General features: G+C 54.3%; 1 protein-coding gene across 10 annotated transcripts in view; it reads left to right on the forward strand.

Annotated features, from left to right (window-relative positions):
- SAMD11 (sterile alpha motif domain containing 11) overlaps window positions 1-19,779 on the forward strand; it is a 92,274-nt gene that overhangs the window by 39,624 nt on the left and 32,871 nt on the right. For all 10 annotated transcript variants that reach the window (XM_058854965.1, XM_058854966.1, XM_058854969.1 and 7 more), the window contains 2 exons: window positions 3,528-3,652; window positions 18,339-18,431. In XM_058854965.1, coding sequence (XP_058710948.1) covers window positions 3,528-3,652; window positions 18,339-18,431 — 218 coding nt within the window. The remainder of the gene's footprint in view (window positions 1-3,527; window positions 3,653-18,338; window positions 18,432-19,779) is intronic.

A 19,779-nucleotide genomic window follows, 5' to 3' on the forward strand; every position in this document is an offset into this window, starting at 1 on the left:
CCTGAGCCAGCCCTGGCTGCAGGCAGGCAGCTCCCCTGCCCTGCCTGATCACTGCCCTCTCCCCTGCAGGCCCTGACATTCCTCCTTTTGCATATTGGATTTTTCCTTTCTTTATTGGAGGGAGGGGCAGAGGGTCGGGACAGTTTTATGGCTACTGTATTGATCAGTAAAATTTAATATAATCCCTGCACTTACTGGGTGATCGTTAAGGGGATGGAGAGCTGGTGAAATGTGTTTTAAAAGAAATATTTTTCCATTTTATTTCCTCCCCATTTTCCTTCCTGACTCTCTTCTCTTCCAGTCTCCTCCTTTGCATCTCTTCAGAGAATTTGGACTGTTTTCCCAGCTTTCCTTTGATTTGAGTATTAGGAAAAGTTATCCAGTCTGGTAGCTCATTCTGCACTCCCTCAGCTCTCTTGCAGTTCCTGGACCTGTGGAATTTTGTGTCTGCTGGTTTAGGGCTGGCTCTGGTTCTGCCCCAGCTCTCTCTGGAGCTGCTGTGGCTGCAGGGCCAGGTGGGCTCTGCCTGTTCCGTCAGCCCCGAGCAGTCCCTGACGTGCAACCCCCAGCTTGAGCTCCAGATGTACCCAGATACCCTCACACTGGAGCAGCCTCTGAGGGAGCTGCAGGGCGGCTGGAATTCCTCCTCTGCACAGGGACTGCCTTTTCCTGCCCACTGCCGAGCCCTGGCAGCGCTCTGGGAGTGCCCTTGCACAGCCTGGCTGCCAGCAGGGTGGGACAGCTCTGCCAGGCTCCTTCAGCCTCGCCCCGAGAGGAGCACAGGGCATTTGTAGCGAGGTCACTGCTCCCTTGTCTCCTGGTTCTGGAGACTGCAGCAAACAGAAAGGCAGCCGCTATTGAAAATTATTTAAATTTTCACCAAATTGCCTCCTTCCCCCACTCTGCAGTCACTCCTTGCAGTCTCTGAGCAGCGCCCGGGGAGTGCCACCAGGGCCTGCGGGCGCCTGGCTGCCTGTGCTGAGCCCTGACACTGATTTATATTTTGGTTAATTGTCTCCAGCCATTAGTCTGCTCATCCCTCTCCTCGTTAAAGATGCAGTCGCTGCTAATGGCTGTAAATGAAACACATTTGGAAGGCGTTGCTCCCAGTCTGGGTCTGGCTGAGCAGGCCCTGGGAGCTGCCACCTCCCCTGGCTGTGGGAGCCTCGTGTGACCCTTGGGGACATCTGGCAGCAGCTCTGTGCCCACCCTGCCTCACGGCTGCCCCGCCTGTCTCATCCCCTGCTGAAGTTCCTGCATCCCAGTGTGCTGGCTCAGAGAGGGCTGGGAGGGACTGGGGGAGAGGGGCTGGGTTCTGCCTGATTCCACGAGTGGGGTTCAGAGCCTGCAGCTCAGACCCTGCGGGTCCCTGAGCTTGGATTTGCTCATGCACCTTTGCACAGCACGATGATTTTCGTTTTAAACCCGTGGAAAATCTCCTGAAAGCATGAGATTTTGGGGGAAGGAGAACACCATTGCTGGTGTGGGAATGTTTCCTTCCACAGAGATCTCCTGGGTTCTGTTCTCACTGGATAGATCTCGGTGTTCTGCGCTCTCTGAGTTTTGAGGAGCAGCTCCAGAGAGAGGGAGTTGCATTTTCCTGGTGGGTAAAACAATCCCTCCTCGTAGCTGAACGTGTTTACACACCAGCGCTGCTCCGGGCTCGATTGGGATGCGAGGCACTGTGCAAATGCAAGGATGTAATTATCCCATTTTTCTCTTCCCACTCCCTGCTCTCCTGGCTCCTCTCCTCCGCCCTTTCCGGGCCTTGTGCTGATGGCAGCGTTTATCTGCATTTGTCCTCTGTCCCTGACAGCCACTTATTGATTGGCATGATTAAAAAGAACTGATAATCACTTCACATTAATCCCATAAATGACTTAAGACACCAAAATATTTGCATAATGCATCTTAAAGGTGGCAGCTAAAAGAGGATAAGACCCAAAACTGCTTGGCACAGGAGAAATGGGCTTCCCACTCACCTGTGGGCTTGCTTAAGTAATGAGCCTCGTGCTTGCATAAGGAGCACTCTGAACTGCTTTGGGGGGGCAGATGCGATGGGCACTCGGAGGATTTGGGATCCGATGGGCGCTCAGAGGATTTGGGACCCGAGCCTCCCTTCTCCTGCTGATCCCCCTGAGGGATGGGGGGATCCTGGGGGGAGTCACGGGGCTGTTTGTGTCTGCAGCCTCCCGTGAAAATCTGCAGCCAGACGCCCGCTGAAAGTACCTAAAGACTTTCTGTCCTAAACGGATCTGCTTAGCAGCGAGCTGGACACGGATTAGCCCCTGCTGCAGCCCCGGGATGGGCTGGGAGCACCTGCTGGGGCCAGGGGCAGCAGCTCGGGGGGATATTTAAGGCAGATCAGTGCTGGGTAATTCTGCAGATAATGCACCCTCCGGGCTGCCCTGCCGGGCCCAGGTGAGGACACCCCTGGGTGGGAGCTGTGGCTGGGCAGGGCGGGCAATATTCCTAATTTGTGTCGGTATTTCCAAGTGGCTCTCCTGGCTGTCATCTTCCCTTCAGAGAGAGGGCAGGAAGAAAAGTAGCCCTGTTTAGGTCGGGGTGAGCCCCTGGTGCTGGGAGGACGAGGAGCTCAGCCCCTCCTGCAAACAAACAAAAGGGAGATGTTCCAGCACCACCAGCTCCTGCCAGGGCTTCCACCTTGTTCTTCCTCCTCGCTCTTTGTAGTTCATTTATTCAGGAATATTTTGTAGCTGGAGAGTGAATTGCCAGCAAAAGCATTCGCCACTGAGCTGCAGTATCTGCTACAGTGAATTGGTTTTTGTGTTCTTCCTCTCCATAGAAAGGGAAAAAAAAATAGAAAAAAAGGACTAAACCAGCCTAGTTAGCAGCAATGTGGCACAAGGAAAACAGGCAAAATAATGCTGAATTGCTCTAACGCAGTCTCTTTCCCCAGAAGGAAGAGCATTGTTTCAGGATCTCTTGGAGGGGAGAGTTGAAAATGGGTTTTGTAAATAAATCTGTCCCCACAGCTCTGAGTAACACTGCTGCCCAGGCTCGTGGTGGGTTCCTCTCTAAGGAGAAAAACTATTATTCAATCAAATCAAACAGCCTTTTGTCCCAGCAGTGATGGAATGGAAAAACTTAGGTTTTTAAGAATAGAAGGGTGGTAGCTGATAGAAAACTATCAGTTATTTCAGTTCAAGTTTCCTATTAATTCTGAAGCAGATCTGCCAATTCCTCCACTTTCAGTTTTTCCATCCTAGATGTGAGTCCTGGCCCACGCAAGTTATATCTGGCAGGGCTGGAATCAGGAGCTCTGGCAGCTGCAGGGTCCTTGATGGGAAATGAGAGGGAGCTTGGGAAGGGCTTTGCACTCCCCAAAATCGAGGAGAGGTTACCGAGGCACCCCCTGGGAGGGAGGGAGGGGGGGCCTCTCCTGCAATCCAGCGGTTCTGGAGCACACAAAAGCCTCTCCCAGATGTGTTCACACTGGGTGGGGAATCAGTTCTGGGGGGGCAGATGGGATTTCCTTAACGTGGGGTTTTTGTCCTCTGCCGCAGCCGCGACAGCGACCTCTCCACCATCATCTCCAACCTGCACCAGAGCCGCCAGCTCGTTATGCCAGAGAGCCAGAGCCGCTGTGAGTTCAAGAGGAACAGCCTGGACGTGGGGCTGGCAGCAGCAGGTGAGGGCTGGGCCACCTCCTGCTGCCCTGGGCTTGTGTTTTCCCTCCTCTCCCTTTCCCTCCTCTCCCCAGTCCCCTTGTTTTCCAGTTGTTTTTACTCTGCATTGTGCTTTAGCTGTAGGAAATCTTTTCGTATTCTGGCTAAAGATGAACGTGGAAAGGATTTCTCGGTGGTGGTGAAGCCCTTTGGAAGTCCCAGCCCTTTGGAAGTCCCAGCCCTGTGTTGTTCTCAAAGCCAGTGGTCTGTGTTAAAGGAGCTTGTGCCAGCACGAGAGTGAAATGTCCCCAGGGCTGGTGCCAAGTGAAGCAGAAAGGCCTTGCAGAGAGCATGATTTGATTTGTAATTTCATTAATCAGAGGTTCCCCACGCTGCTGCCGGGCCTGCCAGCTCCTCTGGGAGCCAGGATTGTTTGGGTTTCTGGTTTCTTGGTGCTGTCTGGCAGTTTTTGGGTTGTTTCCCTGCTTTCACCTCCAGCCAGTGTGAAACCAGGAATGTTGCTATGGGATCCTGCCCTGGGAGTCCCTGGATGTCAGGAAGGGAGTGTGGGGAAGGTGACAAACGTGCAGGAGTCAACAAGCGAGAGTCTGGAATAAATAAACCAAGATCTGCTTGTTGATTGCAGGATCCTTCAGTTATAAATAAAATTTGAGGAAAAACTGGGGTTTCTGTCAGTTTTTTTACTGAGGGATCCCTGCCCTTCCAAATCTGTGTGCTGATTTAGGTCTTCTCTGAAAATCTGTCTGCTTGTGCATTTGTTCATCTATTTTGTCAGTCATTCTGTTGAGTGTGTGAGTGAACCTGAAATCCAGAGGGAACAGCACACCTGGCACCCTTTGGGAATGTATTTGGAGGGTGAAAACTTAAAGAATATCTTCAGTCCCATATATGCCCAGGAGGGATTTGTGGTGTGTCTGTAAATCAGCCATGGGCAGCTCCCAGACTTTGCTTTCACAGCTGAATCTCCAATCTCATCATTAACAATTTTCCAAAGCCCCTTTCCCTGCACAGCTCCAAAAGCCAAGCTGGCCATAAATCCATTTTTCCCTATGACCCTGCTGGAGTCTGTGCAGCTCAGCTGACCCTGGATGTCAGAATGGGTTTCAGTATTGTTTGCTTTGCAGAGAAACTGCTGGGCTTGAGCAGCATTGCTGGAATTCTTTGAGGCCTGTGGTATTCCAGAAATGCAGGGGGTTCTCATTCCCATTAGGAGAAAGGATGAGATGTAGAAGCTCTGATTCCTGTTTCTTAATTGGTGTTTGAGGTGCTCTGGTTTGTTTCTTACATTAAGAAACTGTTAGAAATGGCCCCAGATTGTGCCAGGGGAGTTTGGGTTCAATATTAGGGGAAATTTCTTGAGGGAAAGCTTTGGCAGAGGCTGCCCAGGGCAGTGGTGGAGTCACCACCCCTGGAGGTGTGCAGGTCACCCCTGAATGTGGCACCTGGGGACGTGGGTTACTGGTACTGGGTTCTTGGCTGGGCTGGGTGATCCTGGAGGTCTTTTCCAATTTTAATGGTCCCATGAAATATTCCATGAGTGACGAAGAAGAGGCTCATGCTCACAGGAGGCCACCAAGCCAGTGACAAAGCTGTCAAGGACACGACAGGTTTGGGGTGTTCAGCAGGGGGTGATGGGGAGAGGAGGTGTCTGAAGGGACAGGGGCTTTGTCACCTCTCCCCAGGGCCAGTTCCACTCTGGGCTTTGGGGCTGAGCGCTGCTGGGGCTGGTTTTACTGGGAGGGGAGCTGGGTAATCCTGAATTGTTACACACAGAACTCTCAGAGGTGGTGCTGGATCAGTCTGAAGGGCTGGTTGTTGTTTAAACCATTTTGTTCCAACAAGAAGGGGAGAAGAACCTTGCCCCCAGCTGCCTGCCCTGCAGAACAACTCTGTGTGTTGGGTTGTGAGAATCTCTCCCTCAAAAAGGCAGCTGGAGATAAACAATGCTGAATAAGTGATGCTGGTGCCATTAGGTTCAAAAAGTCCTGCATCACTCCTGGCTGGGAGCTGCAGGTGCTCTCACAGGCCACTGCATCTGCTCTGAAACGTTCCTGGTGCTGCTCTGTGGCTGGGGTTTGGTCCCAGTGGGGCAGGAGGAGCTCTCTGGAGGCTCCTGGGCTCCCCTCTGAGCTCAGAGTGCTGCTGGAACAGGACCCAGCAGTGCCTGCTCCTTCCTGGCTGTGCCTGAGCTTCAGGAGAGGATTGGGAACAAGGACAGCACAAATGGCAGAGATTTGCTTATTGCCAGCCCGTGGGGGCAGCAAAAAGGCTGGAGCTGGCAGGGTTGGCTGGTTTGTGATTAATTCTGTGAGGGAATTCCTTCACTTGTTACAACCAGGATTAGAGGCAGTGCTGTAGTTTCAAACAGCATGGGCTGGAAAATCAGCAATGTTACTGCATCTGGAATGGTCTTTGAAATGCAGAAAGGGGCTGAAACGAATGAAAAATAATTGTATGTAGTTCTGGGGCTTTTCTGACTTTAAGAAGGCAGCAAAGGGCTCAGGCCAGAGCTGCCTGGTGCTGGGGGGTGAGGTTGGCTCCCTGTGCAGGGAAGAGGGGTGTGCCAGCCCTTGGCAGTGCCAACCTGCACAGGGAGCAGGGAGAACCACCTGGAAAAGCAGCTTTGGTGGTTCCCAAAGCCCCCAGAGCAGTTTCCCTACAAACCATGGCTGGTGTCTCCTCGGCTGACCCTGCAGGATTCCCTGCTGTCCCCTCCTCCTGTGGTGGCTCTGCAGTGGGGAAGGCTCAGATGCTCTCCTTGGTGCTAATTAAACTGCAGCTGGGGATGGAAGGGAAGGAAAAGAGGAAAAGTGCATGGAATGGGGTCTGTGCTTCCTCGGGAACAGCCTTAGAGGGTCTCAGAAAGTGCCTCCTCCCCATGTTTGTGTGCTTTGCACGCTGCTTTAGGGCCTGAACCAGCATTTTGCACCAGAGTCCTGGTCCCAAGGCTCTAATTCATTCCTCTCCTGCAAAAAAAATCCTGTTAATTTCTCCTCTTTCTCTCCTCAAACACCCTCTGTTCTGCAGTGCCAGATTTCATGGGTTTCCAGTTGCAGTAGGACTATTTGCATGGATAGAAGTGGAGGATTCAGGCTCCCTCATGCTAGAGGAAGGTGGGTAGCTCTTCCCTCTCTTCCTTCTGCCCCTCGTGCCTCAGGGAGTTGGTTTGGTGCCTGGAGATGGTCTGAGAGGGCACAGAGTAGAGACAGAGCCTCAGGTCCTGCCCCAAACAGGGAGAAATTCTCTGTGGTTCTGCAGAAAATCTTTGGGACTGCGGCTCCTGTGGCTGTGGTGTGGGAAGCAGCAGCAGGGCAGCTTTCCTGTGGGGCAGAGCTCCCAGAGGGGCTTTTCCAGGGGGTTTTGGTCAATGTGATGGAAATGACAAACCCTGAGAGCCTGGGTCCCATGGGAGCAGGGATGTCCTCGGTGTCTTCTGCAGCCACATCTTCACCTGCAGTGATTCCTGTGGGAATCCCAGGTGTTGGGGACATTGTGACACCCGTGTCCCCACTTCAGGAGCCCTGCTCCCTCAGAGGCCATTTATTCCTGGTGCTTTTGCAGCCCTGAAGAGCAGAGTTCACCCACGTGTCTCAAAAACGTCACAGAGCTGAGATTCCTCTCTGTGAGATGATTTGTTCTGTATTCAACCTCTTGTCTCACCTTTCCACCTGGTGCCCTGTTGACTAAACAAGGGAAAAGGAGGAATTTTTTGACTGTAAAGAGATTCAAATGGGAGAATTGGGGGTTTTATTCACAAAAATAGTGAAAAACAGTGCTTTAACTGTGGCGTGGACCCACAGCTGACTCCACAGAGCTGTGGCCCTAACCCCACATTCTGTGTCCCTGCCATGGCCACTGAGGCCTTGCAGTGACCTCGTTTGGCTTTGCACAGAGACCCAGAGCTTTCATATGCTAAGGAGGAGTTCACATTGGGCATGGAACAGAATTGGGATCAGGGATGTTGCTGCTAATGGTTGGAGACAGGATCCCAGCGCACGGCCGCTCTCGGGGCACAGGATAATGAGCTGGGCTGCAGACATGTTTTCATTTAACTAAGCCAAACAACAGGGAAAAAAAGCAGCAGCCTTTATTGGACTGCTGCCTTAAATTGAGCAGAAAATCAGCACCAAATGGGCATCCAGGAGCTGGAAGCCCAGGCCCTGTTGTTGACATGTTTTCCCGTGAAGGACAATTGTTTACCTTGGCAACGTGAGGGTCGGGGCTCTGTCACTGCTCTGCATCCTCTGGGCTTGGAGCTGAGCACTGTCCCCTCTCTGTGCTCTCTTTAAGTTTATTTTTACATCTCCTGAAGCCTTGCAGGAGTGGGAGGTAAGCAACAGCCGTTTGTAATCCAAGCAGAGGTCTTGGGAAGTGAGGGGAAAGTGGGAAAAGCCAACATGGAAGCGTTTGCTCTGCACAGGTCGGTGCAGGGGATTTTGCACTTTCTTCAGGTTTTGTTCTTGGCTTTGCCACTGCTGGAGGAGAAGGAGCTGAGGCAGTTCAGGACCCTTTTGTTGGAGTTCAGTTAAGACTGGAAAAGACCTCTGAGATCATCGAGGCCGACCTGGGCAGGGGTTTGGACCTGCTCCTTGCAGGAGGGCTCGTGCAGGATGGTGTAGGATGGCTCTGCAAAGCCCTCTGGGGAGGCTGTGGGGTTTCAAGGGGAGGCTGTGGGGTTTCAAGGACAGGCTGTGGGGTTTCAAGGACTGTCTCCCTCACTTAGAGGGAGGCTGTGCCTGGTGGGGACAAACAATCCCTCCCTCCCTGGGGCTGGATCCACCAAACTCACACAGCAGCTCTGAAACTCCAGCAAACACTGACTCCTGCTCCCTTCCCTGCAGCTCTGGGAAGAGCAAGATTATCCTGCTTCCAGAAATAACCTCTCCCCACCCCCTGCCTCCGCCTCCTGTGCCAGGTGCCTTTCCAGGCAGCTGGGGAAGAGCTGGAAGCAGATCCCTGGTGCTGTGACACCTCCCTGGTGTTCTGTAGAGACATCCAGGAATGTGGCACCCACCCTGGCTGCTGGGTGGCACCTGGGCACAGCTGGCAGAGTGTCCCTGCCCTGACCCTGGCACCAGGCTGGGGTGCTGTGGGTGAGTCCTGCACAGCCTCCTGGCCCTGCTGCTCAGGGACAGCTCTGTCCCCTGTCCCTGGGAGCTGCCCCCTGCTCTGCCAGGCACCCAGGGGTGCCCAGTGTGCCACAGGTACACGGGGGATGAGTCCTGCTGAAGGGCAAGGAGTGCAGGGACCTGTCTGTGTTGGAGGACTCACATGGAAATGTTGCCCCAGGCTTTTGGATGGATAAACTTGAGAGAAATGCACCAGGAAAAGAGGCCTGGGCATTGAGAGCCCCAGGGCAGGATGTGAGTGGCCCTGGGGCAGGGTGTGAGTGACCCTGGCACTGCCCAGGGCAGTGTGAATGACCCTGGCACTGCCTTGGTTTGAATTCCTGCCAGCCCAGCCCTGCCCCGGGGCTCAGTGGGAATGAGGACTGAACTGTTCCTCTGGTTTGTTGTTGGTTTGTTTTCCCACCTGCTGTCCCTGCACATGGCAGGGGCTCAGTACAGACCCAGCTCCCTTCCCTCTGCTCAGCATCTCTGGTGACCCTTGGTGGTTCTTGGCCTCTTCGGGGCAGATCCAGGAGCGGGGTGGGGATTTTCCAGGGCTGAATTGTGGATCTGTCACCGTGGGGGCTGCGGGGTGTCCTGCTGCTGGCTGTCCCCAGGCAGAGCTCGTGGGCTCCCACTGCACAGGGGCTGAGCAGTGCTTTGTGCCAGGCACGAGCAGGCTTGGGAAGAGTTAATGGGAAGGATTTTATTAATGATTTGCTGTGAGCGAGAAGAGCTTCAGCTGCCTATTTCATTCATTTTTCAGCTCCACACAATCTTTTTGTTCCCAATTCAGTTTCTTCCCTTTGCTTCTTTCCCCTTCCCTGCTCTTTTCCCTCCTCCTTGCATTTCATTCTTCTCAAACCTTTTCCCAACACTTCCTTAACCCCCATCTCTCTCTCACACACACACACACACACACATCCTTCTTCCTTTCCATTCCTCCTCCTCTTCAGTTCCTTGTCCTGGTCCCTGCCCTTCCTTCCCCAGCTCCCTCCCTCTCCCAGCTCCTGTGGAAGAAGACAATTTGAAGGTTTTCCGCTCTGCTCTCAGCTGAGAGGCTCCTTCCCTCAAGCCAATCAATGGGAGCCTTTCAGCCCCACTGGGGCTTGGCAAACATGAGATCAATAAGTTATTAGCACCATTCTGTCAGCTGTAATGTGGAGATTGATCGGGGCCGGGGCTCCTGCTTGCTGCCTGGCACTTCCCCAGCCTGATAAAGATGACAGATTAAGGGAATAAGAAAAAGGAATTAAGGAGTCTGGCTGTCAAAGCTGTCACGGGCTGGAGGAGCAGCGTTTTTTTCAGGGGCTGAATGAGTGCAATTGGACATTTAAATGGTGCTAAGGGGGTCCAGCACCACCAGCAGCTCTGCTGGAAATTGCTGTCCCCGCCTTCCCTGTGCTGAGGAAACGCTTTGGAAGGAGCAGCCAGGGAGGTGGAGCAGCGGTGCTGGGTCCTGGAGGCCACCCCAGCCTCCTGAGCAGCCGGGAGGCTGCAGGGCACGGGGATGCTGTCCCTGCCTCCCTGTGTGACAGGTGACATTGCCAGGCCTCAGGGGATCTCTGTGGCAGGGCAGTGCTGCCAGTTCTCACAGCTTTTTAGTGCCGATGGAGAAATTGTGGCCAAACAAGCTTTTCCCAAGAGGTTTGTGGTCACAGAATCCCAGACTGATGGGAACTGAAATCCGATCCAGTGCCACCCCTGCCATGGGGGACACCATCCACTGTCCCAGGGTGCTCCAAGCCCCCTCCAGCCTGGCCTTGGACCCTGCCAGGGGTGGAGAATTCATAACCTGTCTGTGCCTAGGTCTCTGGTTTATCAAACTTCCCCCTCCTGCGTTACCCACTGGAACCTGCTCCTTTCCAGACAGGAAAATGAGCCTCCAAAAGGCCTGGACTTCCAGCCCACTCTCCCAGCTGTGTTCTTTAAATCTTTTCCGAAAGAAAGTTGAGATTCACAAGTTTGTGATTGCTAAAAAGCCTCTCTGCAGCATATAAAATTAATTCAGATCTCTCTCTTAAGTGCAGTATATCCTTTCCATGAGCGTTTTTCATACTATGAATATTTACCACCTTTCTGTGGCTTTGAGCATGCTGTAAAAATGAATTTTGTAAGAACCTGGGAGCCAGGGGGATGTTGGAGCACCTTCCCTAATAAACAGCCTGGTTCCAGACAGACAGCAGGGTGGCTCCAGCATCACCTGTTTCACTCCTTGGGATCTGAAATACTGGACATTCCCTTCAGGTGCTCCCAGCTGGGGAGATGGAGTGTGAGGAGGTGGCAAGTAGCAGGATCCTGTGGATGGTGGGAGGAGAGGCAGATGGTCCTGTGGAGCTGAGGAAGGGGATCCAGGCTGCTTCCCGTGCCCAGGAAAGGCTGGTTGGTGTGTTATCCCCTGGGAGTCCTGCTCAGCCCCCTCTTTCCTGGGAGCTGTGCTTAACTGGCCTTTGGGGAGTTTTGGGCCAGCCTTTGGGGTGCCCCTGTGAGATGCATTGAGACCAGAGTGCTGGTGGGCTCTGGCTGTCCTTGGAGCCCTCCTCTGCTGCTGAGAGCAGTGACTGCACAGCCAGGCTGAGCCAAAGTCCTCCAAAAGCGAGCAAGAAGGAGGAACCCCTTGGGTTATTCAATAGTGCGTCCTCCTCGCTTTGCAAAGAGCCCATTCCCGTGTCCCATCCCTCCCTCCCCTGCCTTTCCTGCTTTTCTTTCTGTTTCCAGGAGTCTCTTGTGGCAGGGAGCTGGAAGGGTGATGCTGGGGGAGGGTTCACAGGCAGCCTGGGCTGTGCTGGGGACAGTCCTGAGGCAGCAGTGCCAGCCTGCCCTGTGCCCGTGCTGCCAGGCTGCTCCTGCACGGAGCGCTCCCAGTCTAAGCCCAAATGACAGCCCCAGGCAGCTGGAGGTGTGGGGACATGAGGAGATACCTGGGCCAGTAACTGAGGCTGGAGCTGCTCCTGCCATGTCCCAGCACCATTCACTGACCTGCTGGCAGGGAATTGCTGCCTTTATTTTGCAGCAGGTTTGGCATTCCCTGTGCAGAGACCCAGCAATGTTCCCTCTCCCCTCCTTCCTTGCTGGAGCTCTCTCTGCCCCGGGAGCTGTCCTGCTCTGGTATTGTTCCAGGATCCCAAATCCCAGAAGCTGTCTGCTTCCCTGCCCCCAGCTTCCCCAATATTTTTTCCCCCATTCTTGTTGCCCTCAGTTAAATTATGGCCCGTTATTCCCATGACCTTGTGCTTCCCCCTGCCTTTGTTCCATGGATTCCTGCTGGCGAGGGCCGGTGCCGATGGATGCGCGGCCGGATCCCCCTCTCCCAGCTTTTGTTGGGAGCAGCTCTGGGCCTGCTGAGCCCCAGCAAGCTGGGGCAGCTCCTCACAAAGGCCCGTGGCTGGGAAAGGGAGTCCCCAGGGTGTCCCCAAAGCTGTTGTGTTGCACACGGGGACAGGAGGAGTGGCCGGGCTGGGCTGAGCGGAGCAGCTCCACTGGTGGGAGCCTCTCTGTGCCAAAGGAAAAGGGGAAGATGCTGCCAAGACGTCTCAGACTGGCCAGTGGGGATTGTCATCTTCAGAGCTGGAGTTAAGAGCAAGGGAGGATGTTTTTCCCTCTCTTAAAATAATGGGGAAGGAGGTGGAAGAGGGGCTCTGGTCTGGTTGGATGTTGGCTGGCCCCGCCTGGGTGGTTTCCCGGGGAAGTTGGCTCCGTTCTCTGTTTATTCAGGACTTCGTGGTCCAAGAAGCTTTCAGAGAAGCCCCAGTGCTGTGGATGGGGAGCGTGAGATAGGTCTGCTCTCTTCCCATTGTGCTGGAGCAGGAGCACAGTGCAGAGCAATTTGGTGCAGTCCCTCGGCCAAAACTGGGACCCTTTTTGCAGCCCCTTCAGCAAAAACCTTGTGAGCACCTCCCTGATTTCCCTCCTCCAGGTGACCCCAGTGCTCAGCTCTCCCCAGCAGTGTCCTTGGTGCAGATTCCCTGTCAAGAGTGGGATAAAGCCCCTCTGTCTTTGGGGAAGCCTAGGGATAGGTTTTCTAATCTCCCCAGACTTAGGCTCCCAAGTCCTCTCCTGAAAGCTGATCAGGAGGCTTGGGGTTCTTAGATGTATTGGTGAGGATGACTCTTAAGCCAGGCAGCTCTGCTGAGTGCGGGGAGGCTGAGGATTAGAGCAGGGCAGGAGACAAAATAACCCCCCAGGCTGCCTGCCACACCAGCTGCTTCATGGGGCCGTGCCCACGTCCTTTCTCCTGCTGCTGCAGAGCCTGGGGTGAGCCCTGAGCAGGGACACAGGTGCTGTCCTGCTCCAGCTGCTGCCCAGCCCTGTCTCCATGCCCCGCTGCAGGAGTGCAGCAGGTGAGTGCTGGACCTCCCATGAAAGAGGGGAGAACAAAAGTCCACTCTGGTTTCTGCAGCTTTGGGGGAAATGTTCGACTTTGTCTCCAAATCCTCCCTCTGGGTCCCTCCTTGTGCTGCCTTGCCAGGCCAGCGGGAGCCTGGGACGTGATGTGGGGTCTGGGGACCTGTGTGGGAGGCCTGGCTCAGGGGTTCTGTGCTCAGGGGTTCTGGGCTCAGGGGTTCTGGGCTCAGGGGTTCTGGGCTCAGGGGTTCTGTGCTCAGGGGTTCTGTGCTCAGGGGTTCTGGGCTCAGGGGTTCTGAGCTCAGGGGTTCTGGGCTCAGGGGTTCTGGGCTCAGGGGTTCTGTGCTCAGGGGTTCTGTGCTCAGGGCTGTGCTGTGCTCAGAGGTTCTGTGCTCAGGGGTTCTGAGCTCAGGGGTTCTGGGCTCCGGGGTTCTGGGCTCAGGGGTTCTGGGCTCAGGGATTCTGGGCTCAGGGGTTCTGGGCTCAGGGGTTCTGGGCTCAGGGGTTCTGTGCTCAGGGGTTCTGGGCTCAGGGGTTCTGAGCTCAGGGGTTCTGGGCTCAGGGGTTCTGGGCTCAGGGGTTCTGTGCTCAGGGGTTCTGTGCTCAGGGCTGTTCTGTGCTCAGGGCTGTGCTGTGCTCAGGGGTTCTGGGCTCCGGGGTTCTGGGCTCAGGGGTTCTGGGCTCAGGGATTCTGGGCTCAGGGGTTCTGGGCTCAGGGGTTCTGTGCTCAGGGCTGTGCTGTGCTCAGGGGTTCTGTGCTCAGGGGTTCTGAGCTCAGGGGTTCTGGGCTCAGGGGTTCTGTGCTCAGGGGTTCTGAGCTCAGGGGTTCTGGGCTCAGGGGTTCTGGGCTCAGGGGTTCTGAGCTCAGGGGTTCTGGGCTCAGGGGTTCTGTGCTCAGGGGTTCTGAGCTCAGGGGTTCTGAGCTCAGGGGTTCTGGGCTCTGGGGTTCTGGGCTCAGGGGTTCTGGGCTCTGGGGTTCTGGGCTCAGGGGTTCTGTGCTCAGGGGTTCTGGGCTCAGGGGTTCTGTGCTCAGGGGTTCTGAGCTCAGGGGTTCTGGGCTCAGGGGTTCTGAGCTCAGGGGTTCTGGGCTCAGGGGTTCTGGGCTCAGGGGTTCTGTGCTCAGGGGTTCTGTGCTCAGGGCTGTGCTGTGCTCAGGGGTTCTGAGCTCAGGGGTTCTGGGCTCCGGGGTTCTGGGCTCAGGGGTTCTGGGCTCAGGGATTCTGGGCTCAGGGGTTCTGGGCTCAGGGGTTCTGTGCTCAGGGGTTCTGGGCTCAGGGGTTCTGAGCTCAGGGGTTCTGGGCTCAGGGATTCTGGGCTCAGGGGTTCTGTGCTCAGGGGTTCTGTGCTCAGGGCTGTGCTGTGCTCAGGGGTTCTGAGCTCAGGGGTTCTGGGCTCCGGGGTTCTGGGCTCAGGGGTTCTGGGCTCAGGGATTCTGGGCTCAGGGGTTCTGGGCTCAGGGGTTCTGTGCTCAGGGCTGTGCTGTGCTCAGGGGTTCTGGGCTCAGGGGTTCTGGGCTCAGGGGTTCTGTGCTCAGGGGTTCTGAGCTCAGGGGTTCTGGGCTCAGGGGTTCTGTGCTCAGGGGTTCTGAGCTCAGGGGTTCTGGGCTCAGGGGTTCTGTGCTCAGGGGTTCTGAGCTCAGGGGTTCTGGGCTCAGGGGTTCTGGGCTCAGGGGTTCTGAGCTCAGGGGTTCTGGGCTCAGGGGTTCTGTGCTCAGGGGTTCTGAGCTCAGGGGTTCTGAGCTCAGGGGTTCTGGGCTCTGGGGTTCTGGGCTCTGGGGTTCTGGGCTCTGGGGTTCTGGGCTCAGGGGTTCTGGGCTCAGGGCTGTGCTGTGCTCAGGGGTTCTGTGCTCAGGGGTTCTGAGCTCAGGGGTTCTGGGCTCAGGGGTTCTGTGCTCAGGGCTGTGCTGTGCTCAGGGGTTCTGGGCTCAGGGCTGTGCTGTGCTCAGGGGTTCTGGGCTCAGGGATTCTGGGCTCAGGGGTTCTGGGCTCAGGGGTTCTGGGCTCAGGGCTGTGCTGTGGCAGTGGGTGCTCAGTTCTCCTGGGGCTTCCCCCAGCCCCCCTTCCTGGTGTTACTGCCTGGCCTGGCTTCATAACTCCACAGTTCTACTGATAATGTCTTTCATTTTCAGCTGTAATATTAAAACCTGCCCCGATTTGGCTTCCTTTCAGCTGCAGTGCTTTGTGAAAAGGCAGGGGAGAGGAGACAAAAGCAGGGATTTGGGGAACAAAACCCCAGCCGTCCCTCCCCATCCTTTCAGGTGGATGTTGCCTTCTGCAGGTGCAGGGGCTGAGCAAAATGTGTCTTGGGGCTTTGTGGTCGATGAGCAGCAAGGCACTAAATGCACAGCCTGTCTCTGGGAGGGTGGTGAGACATCCAGGAGCTGCTCTGCCAGCTCATTTGCAAAACAGATTCGGTTTTGCTGCTGCTGCTGCTGCTGCAAAGTCGGGGGGAGATGGCCGGTGGCCGCTCCCACCTCGGTGCCCAGGCTCTTTGTGCCAGGGCTCTGGGTGGGTGCCAGCTGGAGATCCAGGGCTGGACTGGGGTGCAGGGTCCCGTGGAAGGGCTGGGCAGGTGGAGGTGGGGTGACAGCTGTGCACAGGGCTGAGGTGGTGAGGAGGAGAGGATGGGTGCAGGAGCACCAACGCCTCGCTGTGAGGTTGTTCCCTGGGAGTTAATTGAGTAATTAAAGCAAGTGGGACCTGCCAGGTCTCTGCTTTGCAGCTCAGGAAGCAAAGATGGGGTTTGACTTTTTAAAACACTGAGCTGGGACTCAGGAAATTGGAGTTCAGTCCTGAATTCTGCTCCTGGCTCTGTACCTTTGGGCTTGGTTGTTGTGATGATCTTTATGCTGAACTTTATTCACTGTATCTCTTGTTGATTTACTCCCCACACTTCTGGGGCCAGAGGTGGCTTTGCCTTAACTGGAGAACTGAGTAAAATGAGGGAATGTTTCATTCTGAGATGGCACAGAGAAGCTGCCAGGGGCTGCCCAAATCCAGCCTCGGCAGGTGGGGCTGGAGGTGAACCCGAGAGGCTGGGAAGGTCCCCTGGGGATAAATGTGGGGTCTCTCCAAAGGTGGGAGGGAATGGGGACTGCAGGACCCCTCTGTGGCAGGTGTCACACCTGGCTGCTCCGCTGTGGCCTCCGGGGGCTGCTGGGGCACAGGTCGGAGGCAGATAATGACAGTTCAGAGTTCCTGCGTGGTGCTGGCCTCGCCCTGCCCCGCTGCAGCCGGCTGGGAGGGAGATGGGGCTGCTGACGTGTGTGGGAATGGCTGGGAAGAGCTGGGAATGGCTGGGAAGAGCTGGGAATAGCAGGGCCCGGAGCGAGTGTCTGCCGGCAGATGGGCCCGGGGGTGGGAGAGGAACAGCGGGAGGGAAGCAGGGATGGGGGGAACGAGGTGCCTTGGCAGAGCTGTGAAACCAAGGAATCTTCACTGCTCACATTCCAACTGCTGTCACATGGACCCCGTGCTTCTGTCACCAGCTCTTTTCCATGGAGACTCCTCTGCCTCCTGCCCGGGCTGGGAGGGGCGAGCGGAGCAGTGGGACTCGAGTTGTTCCAAAGCCACAAATCCTGGCTGAGAACAGTCCTGAGGAGGAGCAGGATATATGATCTTGGCCTCCAGCACTGAGGGCTTGCGGGATCAGGGTAACGCTTCCAGGAAAAGCAGTGTGAAGGAGGGAGCATTCCAGAGGGAGGGAGCCGGGGGCTCTGGCTGTGCTCCCTGGCCAGGTACCTCCGAGCTTGGGCAGCTGGGAGTGCCTGTGCAGGAGTTACATAAGAGGTAAACTGAGGCAGGAGGAGTGAGCCAATTCCGACTGTGTGGGCCGGCTGACCCGGCAGCTGGGATGTGAAGTACTGAGAGAGCTCCAGTGCTGCTGCCCTTCCCTGGCTCTGCCCAGTTCCCTCTGTTCCAGTGCCTTGGCTTTGGCTTCTGCACGGTCACAAGCCTCTGCATCGTCCCCCAGTGCCAGTTTTGTTGAGGGATTTGGTGACAGGGTCGTGACAAGCTGACTTTGGAGGCAGCCTGTGCTCTTTAAAGCCTTGAAATGCCACTTGGAGCTTGGCAGAGCTCCTCGGGCAGAGGCACCTGCTGGGGCTGCTCTGCTCAGCCCCGCGCTCTGATCCCCTGATAAATCCCTGCCACGGCAGCAACCTGGGCTGCTCAGCTGCATTCCAAGTGACAGGGAGTGATCCTGAGCACAGGGGACAGTTGCTTGGCTGGAAATGTCCCCTGGAACAGCGATAATGTTGTTGTTGTTATAAATAGGACCGAGGGGCTTTGTAACCTTCCTTAACCCCCACGTTCCGGGCAGATTGCAGCAGCCTGGCTGTGTTTGGGCTCACAGGCAGATCCAATCCATTCTCACTCAAATGTGCTGCCTGTTTTGTGAGATTTTTTTTTTTTAATTTTTTTCCCCTTCTTTTAAGATGCTGCATCTTTAACAAGCCCTTGATAGATGAGAATTTGATGCTTGCAGTGACAAACAGGCTCTTCCTTCCTGCCCATATGCACCATCATGCTTTCAGTTTCCCCAGCGTTATTAGGGGAGGATATTGATTCAAAATCTGCTCGGGGACGCTGTAATTGTGTATTAGAGATTTGGTGCTGGTTCGGAGGGCTGCAGTAATGCAAAAGGCTTGAGTGTTTCCGTGCAATCCAGAGGGGGAAGATTGCTGAGGACCTTGAGGTTTTGAAGGAGGAGGGGGAAGGGAGGGGGAGAGACTGAGAGAGAGACAGAGACAGAGAGAGAGAGAGACAGAGATACTGTGGTAGGAAGATTCAGAGATCTGTTGTGCCTTTTTTTTTTTTTTTTTTTTTTTTTTCCTGTGTTGTTTTTTTCCAACCCTTCCTCTCCCCCAGTTGCTTTGCATCAGGGCATGAAAGGAGTGGAAACACCGGGGGGACAAAAGGCACCAGAGCAAATGATGAAACTCAGTAAGGAAATCAACTGGATTCAGAATTTATGGCTGGAAAACGTTGCATTGATCAGTGTATGAATAGTCATTATGTGCTTTTGGGCTGCGTGATTAGGAAAGCAGATCAAGGCTCTCAAGATGATGATTTTTCTTACTTTCATTTTTTTCTTTCTCTGCTTGTAATATCAGTGTGTGTGTGTGTGTGTGTGCGTGTGAGAGAGAGCAGCAAAATACCAAAAGTCTCTCTGGTCGCCCCTGCAAAGAGGAAAGTGCAGCTTTCTCTGACACTCAGCTTTCTCATCTCTCTCCCAGATGAAATTTTAGGCAAGAGAAGAGTATGTTCTCCCAACAGCAGCAGTGAGTGTCCTTTAGAGAGCAAGAAAGCCCGAAGTGAGTCCCCAAAGGGTAAGTGCTGCTTCTCCCTCCCCCATCCCCTTCCCCTTTCTTCTCCTTTCCCGTGAGTGGAACTTAATTGAAATTAAGGAGGGAGGGCTGTGGGGTGGGAGCTGTGTCTGGCACTGGGGGTGCAGGAGGAGGCGACCAGGGCTCTGTTTTTCCTTTATCTCCTCGGAGGGAGCCTCGCAGGGCGAGAGAGGGATTGCCTCTTAATTACAGTAATTGCTTGATGATTAAAAGAAAGCAGGCTGCAGCCTTCGAGGTGGATTTTCGGGGTGTTCCTACTTTTTCAGGCAGAATGTCTTGATTAGATGTTTAATGTGAAAGGTACACACGGGCTTATCGTGCTGGCATCTGCTCCTTTAAAGGGAAAAAAGGAGCCTGTCAGGAAGAATGGGGCTGCTGAGTTTTCTCTTATGCATTTATGGCACCGTTCCTATAGAGATGGAATCTGCAGAAGGTTTCTCTATTTAGGGTTTGGTTTGTTGGGGTTTTTTTTGGTGTTTTTTAAATTTTTTTTATATCTCTTGATTTGCCTTCCAGTTCTTTCCTATAAACACGATTTTTAAACTTTCTTTACGACTGGCAAAGTGGGATGGGTAATGGAGCCTGCAGTTAATGAGTTTGTCTCCAGGTTGAGTAAATGAGGTTTTGCAGGCAGTTTACTTAAAGGCTTTGTTGTTAATATCAGACTGATTAGCTGTCAGTAATACCCACCTCCATCCCTGTGCCTAAACCTGCACTCTCTGGCCACTGAAAACCCAAAGCAGAGCAGCTGAGTGAGGCTGGATCCTGCTCCATGGGTTTGGAGTCCAGCTGAGACTCTTCCAGGGCTGCATTCCCAGTCACCCATCCAGGGAACCTCAAAGGGCACTTCCTGCAGCAGTTTGTCCTGGAGCCTTCTTAAACCACATACTTTATATTCTGCTTTATAAAGATCCATGGTGGGGACCTGTCCTGCATCCTGGTTTCAGAGAATGTTCCTGTTTCTTCCCTCCTTGTGCCCAAATGATGATCTGAAGGAGAATTCTCTGAGAGGATGTTGGTGTCACTTCATAGAAAATACTAAATCCTCTCTTTTATGTAACCCTCTCCTGCCTGTTAACTCTTTCATATCAGCAGAAATGTCTCAGATTTTACTGGGAACCCTTTAAACTGCTCCTCTTTATGTTTTCCTTGATTTTTTTTTTCCATCTGCTCTATTCCTGTTACCCCTGCCATGTTTCTGGCTGTGCAGGTGAGCTCCAGGTGATGCTTCCACAGGTTCAAAACCAGATTTGTTCCATTGGACGTGAGGCTCCTGGGACACTTTTTATATTTTGTATATTTTTTATATTTACATTTTGTTGTCCCTGCT

The sequence above is a fragment of the Poecile atricapillus genome, chromosome 22 (genome assembly GCF_030490865.1).
Source record: "Poecile atricapillus isolate bPoeAtr1 chromosome 22, bPoeAtr1.hap1, whole genome shotgun sequence".
Classification (NCBI taxonomy): domain Eukaryota; kingdom Metazoa; phylum Chordata; class Aves; order Passeriformes; family Paridae; genus Poecile; species Poecile atricapillus.